The sequence below is a fragment of the Nansenia antarctica genome (assembly GCF_963989245.1).
Source record: "Nansenia antarctica genome assembly, chromosome: 7".
NCBI classification, from domain to species: Eukaryota; Metazoa; Chordata; class Actinopteri; order Argentiniformes; family Microstomatidae; genus Nansenia; species Nansenia antarctica.
This window is the reverse complement of record NC_137677.1, coordinates 17,771,807-17,788,619: the sequence shown is the minus strand read 5'-3', so window position 1 is coordinate 17,788,619 and position 16,813 is coordinate 17,771,807. Positions and strand designations below refer to the sequence as shown.

The 16,813-nt window shown below is 44.3% G+C and overlaps 3 protein-coding genes and 1 pseudogene across 4 annotated transcripts; all 4 read left to right on the top strand.

The window, feature by feature from the left end:
• Positions 1-8,780: 8,780 nt before the first annotated feature.
• Positions 8,781-9,158, top strand: LOC308163136 (histone H2B-like; the record flags this gene model as incomplete). Its single annotated transcript, XM_080537322.1, has 1 exon — positions 8,781-9,158. The coding sequence occupies one exon, from the start codon at positions 8,781-8,783 to the stop codon at positions 9,156-9,158; it is 378 nt and encodes a 125-aa protein (XP_080393448.1).
• A 3,068-nt stretch (positions 9,159-12,226) lies between these two features.
• On the top strand, positions 12,227-12,863 carry LOC308163140 (histone H1-like; annotated as a pseudogene). Its single transcript has one exon. The product of its transcript is annotated as a histone H1-like (transcript).
• Positions 12,864-14,891: 2,028 nt separating this feature from the next.
• On the top strand, positions 14,892-15,275 carry LOC308162175 (histone H2A-like; the record flags this gene model as incomplete). The annotated part of the gene is made up of 1 exon (XM_080536300.1): positions 14,892-15,275. The coding sequence occupies one exon, from the start codon at positions 14,892-14,894 to the stop codon at positions 15,273-15,275; it is 384 nt and encodes a 127-aa protein (XP_080392426.1).
• A 334-nt stretch (positions 15,276-15,609) lies between these two features.
• Positions 15,610-16,598, top strand: LOC308162472 (histone H3.2-like; the record flags this gene model as incomplete). The annotated part of the gene is made up of 2 exons (XM_080536623.1): positions 15,610-15,615; positions 16,248-16,598. 2 exons carry the CDS (start codon positions 15,610-15,612, stop codon positions 16,596-16,598), a joined length of 357 nt encoding a protein of 118 aa, XP_080392749.1.
• Between the last annotated feature and the right edge of the window lie 215 nt (positions 16,599-16,813).

The following is a 16,813-nucleotide window of genomic DNA, read 5'->3' as shown; positions in this document are numbered from 1 at the left end:
GACGTAACGTGATCTCCCTCAGTTCATTGTTAACCACTGAGACGGTAAGGTCACGTTTTCTGCAGGGTCTGAGATCGCATATAATTTAAGAGATTATTAATGTATCTATGTTTTATTTGAATGTTTGATGATTAAGATAGCTGTTTTGAGTTTCCCCATGTATAGTATTTTACTTGGAACATATCATAGCATTGGTAAAAATGAGTTTTCTGTTGTTAGCATTGATGACGCTAATGTGACTGTTCGTGTGTAATATCATTTTAGAAATTAGACCAATGACCCTGCACGTTCCGTTGATGAAGTTGAAGTTGATGCACTGTACATATTTTTCGACAGGTAATATTATTATTTTTGTGTTATTGTATGTCTGTTGTTCTGTTAGTAGACTGTATTCTATGAGGAGGTTGGATTTTCCACCTCACGAGTTTGCACCACGCTCGCAGCTAGCTAGCAGTCAGGTAGCAGCCATTGTTGCACGTGGTGCGCATGCGTATTCCGGGTGCGGGGTTTTTCCATGCGTATTCCGGGTGCGGGGTTTTTCCATGCGTTTGGATGTTATGATTTGTTGTTGTTGTTGTTGTTGAGTGAGTGCCACTATACGATCACACAAGTGAAGATTTATGTAGTCTACACATTTTGTATTTTTGTTTTATATTATTGTTATAATTTGTGTAGTGTGAGTGACTACTATATGAGCAGTTCATTGTTAACCACTGAGACGAAATTAGACCAATGACCCTGCACGTTCCGTTGATGAAGTTGAAGTTGATGCACTGTACATATTTTTCGACAGAATAAATGAACGTGAGCCATCCAGCTGAGAGTGATTCAATGAAAAGATACACCCCGTCACATGTACAACTTCAAAAGTGTACCTCAGTTCTGCAGGGTAGCCCAGATTTAAATTATAGATTAGACCAAACAGCATGGCTGTTGCGAAGGGCACGCTTGGGAGGTCTCGCAGTACAGCCTGCCCTTCGAGGACGATCCCGATGTCCCCTTCACTTGGGTCGTCGCTCTTTATATTGAAGATCCCCACTGTGGTCGCCTCGATCCCATCCTGGATGGTGGCTTCGTCTGCAGTCTGGAGAAAAAGATTGTCAAGTTACATTACTTGGAATATGAACGTTGGTTTGGAAAAACGTTGTGCATGAATGCGTTCAAAAGAGATTTTTTTTCTTCCAAGAATGTTGAACTGAACACAGCCATTTGAATCTGGTGAACGTGAACTAGTTCATTTTGGGGGGCTGTGAACCTGTAGTTCATATTTAGGAAGATAAATCAATGAGAATTAAAAGTAGGCTAGCCTAACTCGACTACAAAACAATGCTAGATTCAGATTCTTCGCCTTGAGGCTCGTTATAGGCTACTATCAGTGTTTCACACGATTGAGGCTGTCGCGCGAGCATCAGGAGCAAGTGAGAGAAGTGTCAAGTAATGTTTGGATTATGTTTAGGCTTAGGGCTGGTAATCATGTGGGGTTAACAGGCTCTGCATCGATGGGAACTAGCCTCTACCCATTGTGTTGCTATAAATGACACTGCATTACTGCATCTTATGCATAAAAGGAAATTATTGACATTGGTTTAGTGGTAAAACAAAACTTTTTAAATCACTGTCTATGATTCTATAATAGACTGTAGCAATAGCTTGCGGTACACATATAAAAAGGGACTTTTTGGGACTGAACTTAGTTCAAAATAGTGAATTATGAACTTGAACACTTTAGTTGGACTTACATCATACTCCCTCACCAGACAATCTGGCTTCTCGTTGAGGTACACACAGAGACCCTTGAGGATGGACTCCCTTCCAAAGTCAATGTCATCATTCTGGAAAGAGAGTTACCGGTATTTCATTTGTCATAACAACCGACAAGGGGTGTTAGATCACTGCAATGCTCAAAGGAAAATTACACCTTTTGGGGAGTTTAGCCTATTTACCACCTTCCCCATTGTGAGACAAGAACATGTGGCATTTTCTTCTCTGTGCATTCTGTATGAACATTTTGGAAATCCAAAGAATTACCCTAGCTTAGCTGCAAGAACTAAACTGAATGGGCCCCGCTAGCATTGTTGCAGCATTGCTAGTGGAGCCCATTCAATTTAGTTCTTACAGCTAAACTTGGGTAATTCTTTGGATTTCCAAAATGTTCATACAGAATGCACAGAAGAAAATTGTATATGTTCTTGTCGCACAATGGGGAAGGTGGCAAATAGGCTAGACTGAAAAAGGTGTTTTTCCTTTAACGGTGCACTTCCCCCATTAGCAATCAGCTTTCTGTTCTTCCATAAGTGTCAGTACATTACAATGAAGGTGGTTTTCCTGACCTCAATCTTCCCTGGGCTTCCCAAAAAAATAATATGTTGTTTTTTTAAACTACACAAATTATGTCATAAAGATGTCAAAATCGTCATATGACATCATTTGTCCAGATTTTAAATGTTACTTTTAATTAACTTTTTTGGAAGCCCAGGGAAGATTGAGGGCAGAAAACCCACCTTCATTGTAATGTACTGACACTTAGGGAAGGACAGAAAGCTGATTGCTAATGGGGGACGTGCCCCTTTAGTGCAGCTAAAAAATGATCTCAGAAAGCCACCATCCCAGGCCACCTAAACAGAAGGACTGAAATTATGTCAAGAGGGGGGTCCAGGCAGGGCAGATTGTCAGCTTAGTCTAGAGGCAGGGGTGGAGAGTATGACAAAAGTCCTCTGTGCCCTGTGGTTACTGCATAATTGTACACCAACATCACTGTTGTACAAGAACTGTACATAATTTGCAGGCAATATACCACATTACATTACATTTTAATCACCATCATGCAACACATATTAGAGTACAAAGAATTGGGGTACATTATTCTATCAAATATTTTTCTGGAATAAATGTACATACTTTGTCCATGGCTTCCTGGATTGCCATCACTTTTTTGCCGATCACACCTCCTCTCTGTTTAAAGAGATGCAAAAGCCTGTAGGTGTGCATGTCAAGCTCGGACAGGAACTTAGATTGGAGAGGCATTGTAGTGATGCGCTTAAACTCAGCATTTATCTGAAACACAGAGCACACCCGCCAAATGTCAACTTCATACAGGGCACGGGTCCTAAGAGTGATAGACACACAGATTCAATATTACGTTGTATCACTGCATTCCACATATTACATTGCCACTTTGCAGCCCCAGGACTTCCCAGGATTTGAAGGCAGGACTAGTATTAAAAATTAAATGATTGACAGGTTTTAGAAAAGTCATCTTCCACTTGGTGTAACATTTCAATGCTAATGTACGGTTGTATGTATTACAGTAGTAACGTTACTATTACAGCAGCCAATATAAAGGTTGAGTCTTGTTAGCCGGTTACCAGGTAATAATGCACATAATTGCTAAACTGATTGGTCGCCCCGGGAATTCAGGTACCAATCACTGGCCAGGATTCCAAAACCAGTTTGGAGCTACACCCTTTCAAGGGACACTCAACCCTAGAACAACATTGGGCTCAAAAACAGGAACCCCACATAATATAAATATTTTGTGGTTACCATGACTACTTTTTCCATTTAAAAAAAATTGATCCAACGATCTGTAACTTCCTGGAGGAACCCTGTCAAATGTGTCAGCATCTCCCAGGACACCATCACAAAGACTACAATACCAAAAAAGATACAGTATAAGGGGCTGTGGATGGGTGCAATGCATGTTGGTTAACAGAATCTTTCAAAATAACAGTGTTACAGACTGTTGGATCTATTTTCTTTGAATGGAAAAAGTAGTCATGGTAACCACCACAATTCTCAGGCATGTGATTGGCCAAGGACCAAAAAGCAGGAAAATATACAGTGCAGAGCATGCAAGGACATGACACAGAACCCTCCACTTCAGGTGGACAGCACTTTCTACTCCACCATCAGTGAGGTAGGCTACTTAATGGTCACTGTAAAAGCTTCAGAGTCCCTGTGCCGATAGGAGAATCTGGCTGAACGACAAAGCAACTCCCTAGCCCTCCTCCCTCTGCCTTTATGGCTAGACGGTTTAACCTCATTCCTCTATGGGTAGATGGTTACCAAAGCCCAGCTGGAACGAGAACATGTCCACTCGTCAGACCACTGAATCATTGAAACAGGCTGGAAATGTCAACGTCAACTCAGGTGAATCGCTGAAACATCTGTGGCGTCAGAGTATCATAAGTGTCGTTTCACAGACTGGACTCGAATGGAGTGCAGGAGAGATGGAAGGCCTTCAGTCAGATTCTCCCCTCGATGCAAAGGAACACTTAAGCTCTTTAGAGTAACCAATCAGTAGCCTATACCTCATTGAAGGTGGAGCAGAACAGGGCTGTCCTAAGACAGTCCTAAATTATATAACAAGAATAAAAACAGCAGTGAAGTCTAGCCAATCAGGTCAGAAAAGCAGGAAATCCTGTATAAACAGGGAAAACCACATCCCTGAATTCTTTTCTATTTTATGTGGGGTTCATTTTTGAGCCCAATGTTGTTCTAGAGTTGAGTATCCCTTTAAGACGATTCCTGTACAGTTGGATGTTTAAACTTAATTTCTGAAACAAGCTGTGTAAAAGGAAACTCTCATACCTCACTCACGTCGAAGAATGCTGGCCATCTTGCCATGAATGTCTCTACCATGGGTGTCTCGGGGATCACTTCTAGTCTTCTATAGGCAAATGTCCTGTCCATTTTCATCCTTATCACCTCCCTGTTGTTCCTTATCTTGACATCTGAGAGAAGTTCTTCTCTGATCCTTTCTAGGCTGGTTTCAGATTCTCCAATGGGAAATGGGGGGCAGTAGTTAACTTCAGACCTCCGTGGTTTCTTCATGGCCGCAGCAGGAGTTGCCCTTCCTTGTGGCTTGTTCTTCAGAGAGTTTAGTCACTTCAGTGCATCCTATTTTTCTCAGCTGAGTGCGGTATCCAGCAAGTTTATTTGCCAAACGTAACTTCCAGCCGGAGCATCCAGTAAGAGAACCTTTCTCCTTCAGGCAAGGATGTTTGGATACGAGGGCGTTCGCAACCATGTGGAATTCCTGGCCTTTGCAGTAGACTTTGTACTTTATAATTTCTTGTACTAAGCCATCAAGAATGTTGGTCTTTAGTTTAACCAGATCTTATCCACCTAATTTTTCTGGTTTTCTGCTCGAAATGACATGCCCACAGTGAATATAGAATATCTCCACAATCACAAGGGCCTTCATAATGATATTGTTATCAAATGAAAGCTAACACCTGTGGGGTGGCTGTAGAAGTGTCAGAATCAAAATCTATGTTACTGTGTCAGAGAAAATAGAGCTAGAACATTATAAAACATCTCAAATTCAGTCTCCGCCTAAAAAAACAACAGCTTTTACAGTGAATATCACCTTGGAAACCTGATAACGAAGCCCAAATCATCTAGGAATTAGTACTCCAGGGTCTTATTAAATTTCGTTGTTTGGTACCTGTACTGTAACAATGACAAATAAAGTCTATCTATCTATCTATCTATCTATCTATTATCTATTAGTACTTGTGCCAAAGTCGATGCTAGTAATGTGAGCAAATGCAACTTTGTACCTGTTTTAGTACAGGTATGTTTAGGCGGACACCTATATGTTTAGGCCATTTGGAGATATTTTGGCACCATCTTTGACCTTTGACCTTTCTCATGCATCAGATTTCTTTTTTTTCTTTTTTTTGTGGGGGGGGATTTTTTTGGGTTGGCCGACCAATGGTATGGAAATTCGGCGTTGAAACCGGACATGACACATTCTCCAGTTGGAGAAAACTGGATGTGACTTAGGCCGTGTTTACCGTCTCGGGAAAAAAAGGGTGGCATCGTATAGCATGCAAAGTTGTGAATTTTTTTTGATATCGATGAAGAGAATTGATCGAGATAAACTCTTTATATCACTTCGGATGCCCATGGGGGTCCGTTGGCTCCATCTGGAATAAGCAAAGTGCCATTTTGTTTGTAAGCAGCATTCCCCTTCTCAAGTTTGAACTCGGAATCATGAGAACTGGGGTACATTGAAAGTGTCGGGCCAAGGTGATCTTGAGCTTGATTCTGACCCGGATGAGGAGTGACTACCTGATCTTGAGCTTGACCCAGGAGATGACAGAATATCTGTGTCAAAAGACAAGGCACTACCAGGTGAACTTGGAGGGAGAACTGAAGAACCGAAGGAGGAGGAAGAACTGAAAGAGTCCTCAGGTGAACTCTCTATCTGGATTACTTTAACGGTCCCTCTATCTACAAGGTCATCCACTGAGGTCACGTTCATGAACTGATTTGTGAAGTCTGGATCCATGAACTGAAGTCGGAAGGTAAAGTTGATGTCACACTGTCTCTTCACCTCTTGAAGAACGTCCTTAAGAGTGCCAGAGAAACCATCAGCAAATGTCACCCTTCTACAGTCATCGTCCTTCACGCTGACTCTCAGCACCTTTGAGGCAGACATCCTTAATCTGTGAAAGAAACAAAAAGATCAGAGCTAATAGTTAGTGCACATGTAATGTTGAGTACCTCTGCCGCCAGGGGGCAAAGGTGGGAGTCTTGTCCTGTAGAAGTGGAAGGTAATGTTTTCACCCGGTGTGTGTGTGTGACTGTCTATAAGCGGTGGAGGTCAACAGCGGTGGAGGTTAAAGGGGCAACAAGTAGGGCTGTCCCAAACGACTATTTTTCTAACGATTAATCTAGCGATTATTTTTCCGGTTAGTCGATTAGTCTAACGACTAATTTAACGATTAGTCTAACGATTATTATTTTTGCTGTTCGGTTAATGTATCACTTAATTTTCGCCAAAATAATGGCTGTATTGTCTCTCTCTGTTTAACAGTGTCTTTATAAAGCACTCTGGGTAATAGCTGCTGCTCTTATAAAACAAAGCAGCGTGTGACATGCACATTACTCAGACGGCCGCCCCTTTAAATGATCAGCTGATGTATGGGGGCTGTCTGTGGGCCCGCAATTAAACACAGACACCTTTAATTCGGCGACCTGCTACTACTACTACTACTACTACTACTACTACTACTACTACTACTACTACTACTACTACTACTACTACTACTACTACTACTACTACTACTACTACTACTACTACTACTACTACTACTACTACTACTACTACTACTACTACTACTACTACTACTACTACTACTACTACTACTACTGTAACTGCCTCTGTCAAACAGCCCCAGACGCAGGGCAGACTCACTGCTATGTTTAGCCAACTTGAATGCCAACATGGCCATCAGGGTTTTTCCTGGCTCAAAATGAGGCGGAGGTGGTACCAGTGGTGTTTGACATCGGGGGGGACCCATGAAGCAGGGCTGTCTGGGGGTCCTTAAACATCAAACACTTAATTTCTTGCATTCTGGTGAATTGATATGCACCAATTTGTGCCCTTTCTGCATCAATTTATGGTGGAAATGTCATTATTTATGTAAAGGAAAACACAATATTCAGGCACCAGATGACCATTCAAAATATAATGTAATATAATGCAATATAAGGCTCTCAGGCATTCTGTACTTTCAAATACGAGTTAACCTAACTGTGGTAAGTAGCTAGCTGTTCATGAGGTTCATCCAGAGATAGTTTTAGTCAGAAAGCGGTGATGTCAGCGGTTAAGATGGCATAGCGGCGAGGGCGGGTCAGAGGGTTGCCGAAGTCAGAGCTGGAGGGCCCATTCATGTTCAGGTCATACATGGCCTTCAGTGCGTTGATAATGATGGGCTTGCAGTCATCATTGGCTCTCACCAGTGGATTATTCTTCACATTGTTCATGAAGTAGTCTGCTGTCATCAAGGCCATGCGTACCTAAGCAAACAGACACAGACAGATATGGACACAGAATGCAGTCTGCAGTGTGTCACATATTCCCGCCTGTACACCAGAGATAACGCTAGCGAGCTAGCTAGTTGTACGGCTTCGGCGGTTAAACCTTCGGAACCTCAACCACCACACCTGAATCCAAAGGCTCTTTTAAGAGCCACCCATCTCAACACTCAAGAGAGTTGATTCCATCTGTAATAGCAGTACATTGTCAGCACACGAAGTACATTTAAGTTGCCAAATCAATAGTTCACAAGCAGATGAGAGCCCTCCACGTTCCAACATTCCCATTTCCCTCCATGGAGACCTAATAGTTTATATTCTGTTGCGCACATATCTATATAGTTTATGACTAGACGAACATAAATGCCTGTAATCCATGTAATGCATGTCCTTGCAATTTACCGTCCCAAAAAGACAATTTCATGCGGGCGCACAGACTATATAATACTATTGCAACCTCTGCAAATATTTTCAAGTCAAGACTAAAAACCCATCTTTTTAATATTGCCGTTATATGACTAAATAATTAAAATATGATTATATTATTATTAAAGCACTTTGAGCGGCAACGTTTCCAAGGAAAGTGCTATACAATTAAAAGTTATTATTATAGTTATTATTATTATAAGGGGACTTATTCTAGGTATTCTATTTGTATCCTTTTCGTATTCTCAATCTTCTTTTTGAGGTATTTATTTTCTCAGTGTGAAGGAAACGTGGCAAGCCAACAGCCAAGTGTAAAAGCAGCGTGGGGAGGAGACTTGTGGAAGCCCGCGCAGATAATTCATAATTATGTCCGTGAGGCAAGCGTCTGTTTGTTGAGCACCAGAGCCAAGCTCGGCTTTGGAAGCGTGTGTCAGGAGCCGTCTAATTTGCATAGATCCCCCTTCATATAGTGGGTAGGCGGTCGGTGGACCTTCATTCGTTCCTGAAAAGCAACGATCATCACCATGCCTGAGCCAGCGAAGTCAGCGCCCAAGAAGGGCTCCAAGAAAGCCGTCACCAAGACCGCCGGCAAGACTGGCAAGAAGCGCAGAAAGTCCAGGAAGGAGAGCTATGCCATCTACGTGTACAAGGTCCTGAAACAGGTCCACCCCGACACCGGCAGCTCCTCCAAGGCCATGGGAATCATGAACTCCTTCGTCAACGACATCTTCGAGCGCATCGCCGGTGAGTCTTCTCGCCTGGCCCACTACAACAAGCGGTCTACCATCACCTCCTCCAGGGAGATCCAGACCGCCGTGCGTCTGCTGCTCCCCAGTGAGCTGGCCAAGCACGCGGTGTCCGAGGGCACCAAGGCCGTGACCAAGTACACCAGCTCCAAGTAGACTAAGCAGCATTGTTTGTCTGCTCCACAAACCCCAAAGGCTCTTTTAAGAGCCACCCACCCTTTCAACACAAGACTAATTCCATAGCGAGTTGATCTCGCGTGCTACAATGTTGTATTGTGTTTAATTACTTGATGTTTAGATCTTCAATGACTGAAGTCCTTACCTTGTCACATGAACGCGCTGGAGATTTAGCGCGGACCCTCGTTTGTCAATTCATTACAACGTTGTGCACACACATATTTGTTGATATACCGATTCATTTCTTAATGGTTACATGATGGTTTTATTTTTTATTTAACCTTTTTAAACGGGAAACACCGAGACCATGGTCTGCACCCTGTCCAATATTTAGCCTGACAACACATTCAAAATACCATACAGTTAAAAACATAATATTACGTGAAACAATCCCATTTTCTACCAAGGGAGGTACTCACTTTTATGTAGATTGTTCCAGCAGTTAGGTGCACCAAAACTAAAGGTGGATTTTCCCTATTTGGTGGGGAGCTGGGTTACCTCAAGAGTTAACCGTCTGGGAACGATTTAGGTAATGTTTGTCTTTGAATTGTAATAATGAGGTTAGGTAAACTGGGAGTTTATGTAGTCGGGCTTTACATACTAAAGGAGTAATAAAGAGATCTACAGGATTTTAACGGTCCAGCCAACCATTTGATACAGAATACATTGATCAGTATGACATCATCACCTGTGATAAAGCGAAGCGCTGATTGAGTCTTCCAGCATTAAGCACAAGCTGCAACCGAACTAATGCTCTCTGCAGGACCGTGATGCAGAAGCCGGGTCAGTCCTGGGGGCGATGGCATACACAACAGTGTCATCGGCATATAGATGCAGTTTACAATTATTTACAGATAATCCCGTTAATGTGAATATTAAAAAGAATAAAACCAAAAATTGGTCCTTGTGGAACCACCGTCGTTATGTCCAGTGAAACTGATTTTAAATCAGTTAAAGTTTACATCATTTAAGACACACTGAACCGCTTAGTCCCGGACTAAATCACACTTTCAATGTAAAATCTCTGAAGATGCTGAGTGATTACAATGCTGGTAATATATGGCAATTGATTGTGGAGGCTTCCTCACAGGAGATGTCGTGTCCATGAAGATGAGGGGAAGTGCTGCCAACGTCAAACTAGTCAAACAACTCGCTGCCTGTCTTTCTGTCACTCACTGCTCATCAAGAGCCTGAACACGATTCAGGTGCGCTGCTGGAGTCGGAAGCTTCTCCCAACCAGCGGAGATCACCACAGCAGATCAACCAGGCCAAGCCAAGCAGCACCAGAACCAGAACCATTATATTAGGGCTTTATCACACTACCAATGTAATGTAATTTAAGCACCCCGGTCCACCAAGACCCACAAACACGTGGAGAGAGAGGAGACTCCGTCGCCATTGAGAAACAACACCTAGGGACATGCTATTTGTAATTATGGATTATTTTAATTGTATTTGATTTAATTACAAATAAAGTTATGATTGCAATGTTAAGGCTAGTTACTATCTATTTTAGTAGCCGAACATATTCATCATAACGCTGCTGATGCCATCGAGACGGACGACACAAGTCGTAGTGCAACAATCACAGGATCATCGTGTCAGGATTACAATGCTGGTGATAATATCGCAATTGATTCCTCACAGTAGACATACATCAACCATAACCTCGTGTCTAGACCTGTCTAGATGAATATGAAGGAGAGGAGAGAGACATCATCCCGAAAAAAACATCCATAGGGACAAGTTCCCAGCCCCGTCCCGGCGACTGTGTTTTACGGCCACCAAAAGAGCTCACATTTTAAACACCCCGTACCACATCGGGGAACCCTCAACCGTTGGACTCCCTCGCCAGACATCCTGGCAACCTGGACAACCAGTGCTGGTCCCAATCGTATGCATTTTTAGACACTTTAGGAGACAAATAGCACAGGAAAAGCTGTGCGCACCGCTCCCTCCGACAGTGGAACTGTGGGGTTTTGAGGCCCCGGTGGCCTCCGTGGAGTCATGCCGCTTTCTAGGCATGACCATCTCCCGGGACCTCAAGTGGGAGCAGAACACCGAGGCCCTCACGAAGAAGGCCCAGAAGAGGATGTTCTTCCTCCGGCAACTGAGGAAATTCAGGCTGCCGAGGTCCATGATGGTCCATCCTCACCCACTCCATCATCACCTGGTTCCCTGCTGCAACGACCAAGGACAAGGCCAAGTTGCAGCGGGTAATACGCTCAGCAGAGAGGGTGATCGGCTGTCCCTTGCCCTCCCTCAACTCCCTGCATGACACCAGGGCTCTGAGGAGGGCAAGGAAGATCATGGCAGACCCCTTCCACCCCGGCCACGGCCTCCTCACCCTGCTTCCCTCTGGAAGAAGGTTGCGGCTGCCTAAGGCATTAAAGGCCCGCCACAGGCTTAGCTTCTTCCCCTCAGCCGCCAGGCTGCTAAATGACTCTGGCTTCCCCCTCCCCCCCGCCTCCAAGTCTGCCCAGGACTGAACATGCTCTGGACCTTGAATAACTCTGCACTGCACTTTTTATACAGCACTATTCATGCACTGTCTGTCCTGTGTTGTCCTGTTTTTGCCTGTCTTTGCATTTGTATTTGTACTTGTTTTGTTCATGTATATGTGAAAAAAGCATAAAATGCACCTTCTGTAAATGCCAAAGCAAATTCCTACATGTGTCAAGCATAATGGCAATAAACGTTATCTGAATCTGAATCTGAATCTGAATCTGAGTGAGTCACAACAAAACACACGAAGCCTTCGCGGCTCACATGACTTTATTCTAAACGGAGGCAAGTCTGCTCGCTGGCCCGTTTGCATTTGGACCTCAGCTCGGCACCGCCGATGACTTTTAGCCTGTTATTCGCGAGGAGAAAACACAGGCGCCCGAACATTTCGGCAGCCAAGACTGCTGAGCAGGGATGGTTGAGTCTGCACGGTTCTCATGCCGCGTTTAAGGACAGCCCCCTGCTCCGGGTTGAGCTTCATTCTCACAGAGCAGTTTTTTAGACTAGTTGGTATACCGGAACGAACGAGACTTTCTACAGACATGGCAGAAGTCGCACCAGCCCCCGCGCCGGCCAAGGCCCCCAAGAAGAAGGCAGCAGCCAGGCCCAAGAAAGCTGGCCCCAGCGTTGGCGAGCTCATCGTGACGGCCGTGTCCGCATCCAAGGAGAGGAGCGGTGTTTCTCTGTCCGCGCTCAAGAAGGCGCTGTCGGCCGGTGGCTACGACGTGGAGAAGAACAACTCCCGCGTTAAGGTCGCCGTCAAGACCCTCGTCACCAAGGGCACTCTCCACTCTCCAGCTCAAGGGCACCGGGGCCTCCGGCTCTTTCAAGCTCAACAAACAGGCTGCCGAGGCGGCCAAGAAGCCGGCGAAGAAAGCCGCCACCCCGAAACCCAAGAAGGCGGCCACAAAGAAGCCCGCCGCTGCCAAGAAGTCTCCCAAGAAGGCAAAGAAGCCCGCCGTGGCCAAGAAGTCTCCCAAGAAGGCAAAGAAGCCCGCGGCAGTCACCAAGAAGGCCACCAAGAGCCCTAAGAAGGCCACACCGGTCAAGAAGGCCACACCGGTCAAGAAGGCTCCGGCTAAGAGCCCCAAAAAGGCCGTCAAGGCAGCCAAGCCCAAGGCAGCCAAACCCAAGACCGTGAAGCCCAAGGCAAAGAAGGCAGCCCCAAAGAAGAAGTAAACATTCACAGTGTGACACCACTTAACCCTTGTGTGATGTTCACTTTTTGGACCCTTTCGTGGTGTTCGGGTCCAGTTGACCCGGGACATCATTGGGGTTTTAAAAGCACTTGTCTTGACACGGTGCTCCTAGTCCCAAGGGTGACCCATACAAGGGGGTATACTCAGGGCGCAAGAAAGCCCCAAAATAGCCCATAATATTAAAGAGCGCCTCCTGTGGGCACAAACAGGTACTGTACCCAATAATGCACAATAGGTACTGTGTACACATTCAAAAGTGCATATCTTTTGTTCTAGTGGATATAGGGGGCTGCCCTTTGGAGAGGCTGGAGCAGAGGATGCTTAGTAACAACCCACAACGTGTCAGACCCCTGGGAATAGGTGGGGCCGAACGACAGCATGATGAGTAGAAGCGTTTTTACGCACATGATGCCCCTAACTTTGAAAATGCAAAATCCACTATAATAAAGACCTGGGTGTCATAAATCATTCTTATCTAGGAAAAATGTTAATGAAACAATGTTTTCATTGCTGTTTATTATTTTAATATTTTTCATTGCTGTTTAATATTTTTTATATTCTCAATTGAATTTCACATTTATCTAATTATAATCAAAGCTGTAAAGAAAATACAGGTGATGAACAAGAATAGAAATGAAAGAACCAAACTAAGATTGTTTTTGCCAATAGCTATGAAATACATCTCTCAAAAATGTCTGCAAATGCTGAATCACAAAACACGAACGGAATGTACACTGTTTTCACTGTCACTGTCGAAATACAGTATTATGTCTGAAAAATCCCAAATAATTCTGAAATACCACTGGCTACAATTGTGTGTGCATGGGTATGCCTGTCTACACAACACATGAAGCACAGAATGTGACAGTGTGTACCTCAAATGTACTTTTTGCAGTTGCTGCATACGTTCTGTACAGTGCAAGAACATGTAAAAATGTTTACAATGTTGCACTTCAAAGGGTAAAAAGTGCGAGAGCAGACGGCTTCTTGGCATGGGAAAGCTAGAGCAGAGGTGTGTGAGTGAGTGAGTGAGTGTCAGTGTGAGTGTGTGTATGTTTCTGTGTGTCTCTGTGCATCCGGGCCTAAATGACCCGAAGGTCTTATGAAGGACATAAATGTGTTGGGGTATTGTAGGATGTGTAAAAAAAATGTTTTTGCACTTTTACATGTTTTTCATAGAAAATAAGCCAAGGCCATGCAGTTTCATATTGATCAAATGTATTCTTGTACCATTTCTCACCAAGTAAAAATGGAAAACGGGTCCGGTTGACCCGAACACCACACAAGGGTTAAACCACAAAAAGGCTCTTTTAAGAGCCACCCACCTTTCCCTTAAAAAGCGCATTTTCGTCCATGACAACAGAAAAAGTCCAGTGTGTGTTTTAGAAATTACTTTACACCAGTGTCAACCACTGACTCATACACACAATAATGATTTGACAACTAGGCCTAGTTTACACATACTTTTACGCACGCTACCAAGTGTCTCACTCGGTAGATTTGTGCGGAAGAGGGTACGCCAGTGTCCACAAAATTGCTTATAATATCAACATATACAGAGTAGTTCCTTTGTTCCCCTTATGTTTATTTGAATCGAAATATGCGGGAGTAGTGCACTACAGAGAACTGGGATAGCCTAATGCACTTCACAACTTAGTATAGCCTTAAGGCCTACTCCTATAATAATAATAATAATAATAATAATAATAATAATAATAATAACCATTATTATTGTTATGTACTTAGTTGGGAAGTTATTATTATGTTTTATAGTATATACTAGTTTCGTATGAGAAGAGTTCGATTTTAACTTTGATTTCTGGCGCGCGAGGGAGGTTCATCAAGACGGAAGTGAAACAGTCTCCCTCTTCGTTGATGGGATGAGGTGACATCGAGCCGGTGGCCAATGAACGCCTTCATGGCGAGCTATAAGAACGACACTCTGAGCAGCAGAACTATTATCACCTCTTTTTTTATCAGCTTGTTAACGTTCATTCTGAACCGAACCATGTCAGGAAGAGGTAAAACTGGAGGTAAGGCCAGAGCCAAGGCAAAGACCCGTTCTTCTCGCGCTGGGCTTCAGTTCCCTGTGGGCCGTGTCCACAGACTCCTACGCAAGGGCAACTATGCCCATCGTGTGGGCGCTGGCGCACCGGTCTACCTGGCCGCTGTGCTCGAGTACCTGACTGCTGAGATCCTGGAGTTGGCCGGTAACGCCGCCCGCGACAACAAGAAGTCTCGTATCATCCCACGTCACCTGCAGCTGGCCGTCCGTAACGACGAGGAGCTGAACAAACTGCTGGGCGGTGTGACCATCGCTCAGGGTGGTGTGCTGCCCAACATCCAGGCAGTGCTGCTCCCCAAGAAGACCGAGAAGCCCGCCAAAAAGTAAACGTCCCACTGCGGCTTCAGCTCCTCAACCCCAAAGGCTCTTTTAAGAGCCAACCACCTCTCTCCAAAAGAGCAATGCATCACTCCATCCTCTGTTTGTCTGCGCTGTGAGTCTCATGTTGTGAAATGTCCTCATTCTTATCTTATGTACATGAGGCAGAGAAAACGCACCAACGATACACATAGTTGTGACAGAAACATTCCTCATGATGTGACATTTTCAGCATTCAAAATAATATTCAGTTCTTTAAGGTTTTAAAAATCAACCGTGTTCTTCGATATGTAGTTAATGTTTGTTTGGTTCATTTGTATGAACTTGGCGGGGACAACTAATGATGGAAGTAGATAAAGGATAGAGGACAACAGGACGTCCAATAGAACACAACCACCATAAAGATGTAAATAAGTATCTGCACTCTTTGCAACCTGCTGATCTCTGTACATAATGTTTACACAGTTCTCATTTAGGCCTACTTGTGTATATATATTTTTAAACTGCAAAGTCCACATTTATTTTCATTTTAAGTTATCAGCTCTTTAGTCTAGTAGATTACTTTATTTATTTGTGTTATCTTTACACTTGCTTTGGCAATATAAACGGTTGTTTTCAATGCCAATGAAGCCCATTAAAATTGAAAATTAAAGGATAGATTATCTTTAACAAAAGTTAAAGGATATATCTCTTTGAAGCCAGCTGTTTGGGGAGGGGGCAAACAAAATGTTTGAATTTATGGCGGAATTTAAGGCGTGGACAGGGCTCGTGTCCAATGGCAGCCGGAGAAGGAGGTGACAACGAGCCAATGAGCTCGTCTATAGTCACCACCCAATCGGAGCACGACCAGGGCTTTATAAGCTAAACTCGGAAACTCTTCAAGCCAATCTAAACTCCAACTGAACGTAGGAAGTTAGCGTCATGGCCAGAACCAAGCAAACTGCTCGTAAGTCCACCGGTGGCAAAGCCCCCAGGAAGTAGCTCGCCACCAAGGCTGCCCGTAAAAGCGCCCCGGCGACCGGCGGCGTGAAGAAGCCTCACCGCTACAGGCCCGGCACCGTGGCTCTGAGGGAGATCCGTCGTTACCAGAAGTCCACCGAGCTGCTGATCCGCAAGCTGCCCTTCCAGCGCCTGGTGAGAGAAATCGCCCAGGATTTCAAGACCGACCTGCGCTTCCAGAGCTCTGCTGTGATGGCCCTGCAGGAGGCCAGCGAGGCCTACCTGGTTGGTCTGTTCGAGGACACCAACCTGTGCGCCATCCACGCCAAGAGGGTCACCATCATGCCCAAAGACATCCAGCTGGCTCGCCGTATCCGTGGAGAGCGCGCCTAAGATGACCACCCTGATCTAAAGTTAAATCCACCAACGGCACTTTTAAGAGCCACCTCAATATTTCTCTCAGAGGCGAGTTTCCATTTATTAGTCCACGAGTCTTAATTATAGGATTTAAATGAGTTGCGTTCAGGGACGCTGCCCAGTAACCGAAATACATGTAGTCTAAGTCCCGATAGCAAAAGGCCTTAATATGGGTTAATTCAATATACAGT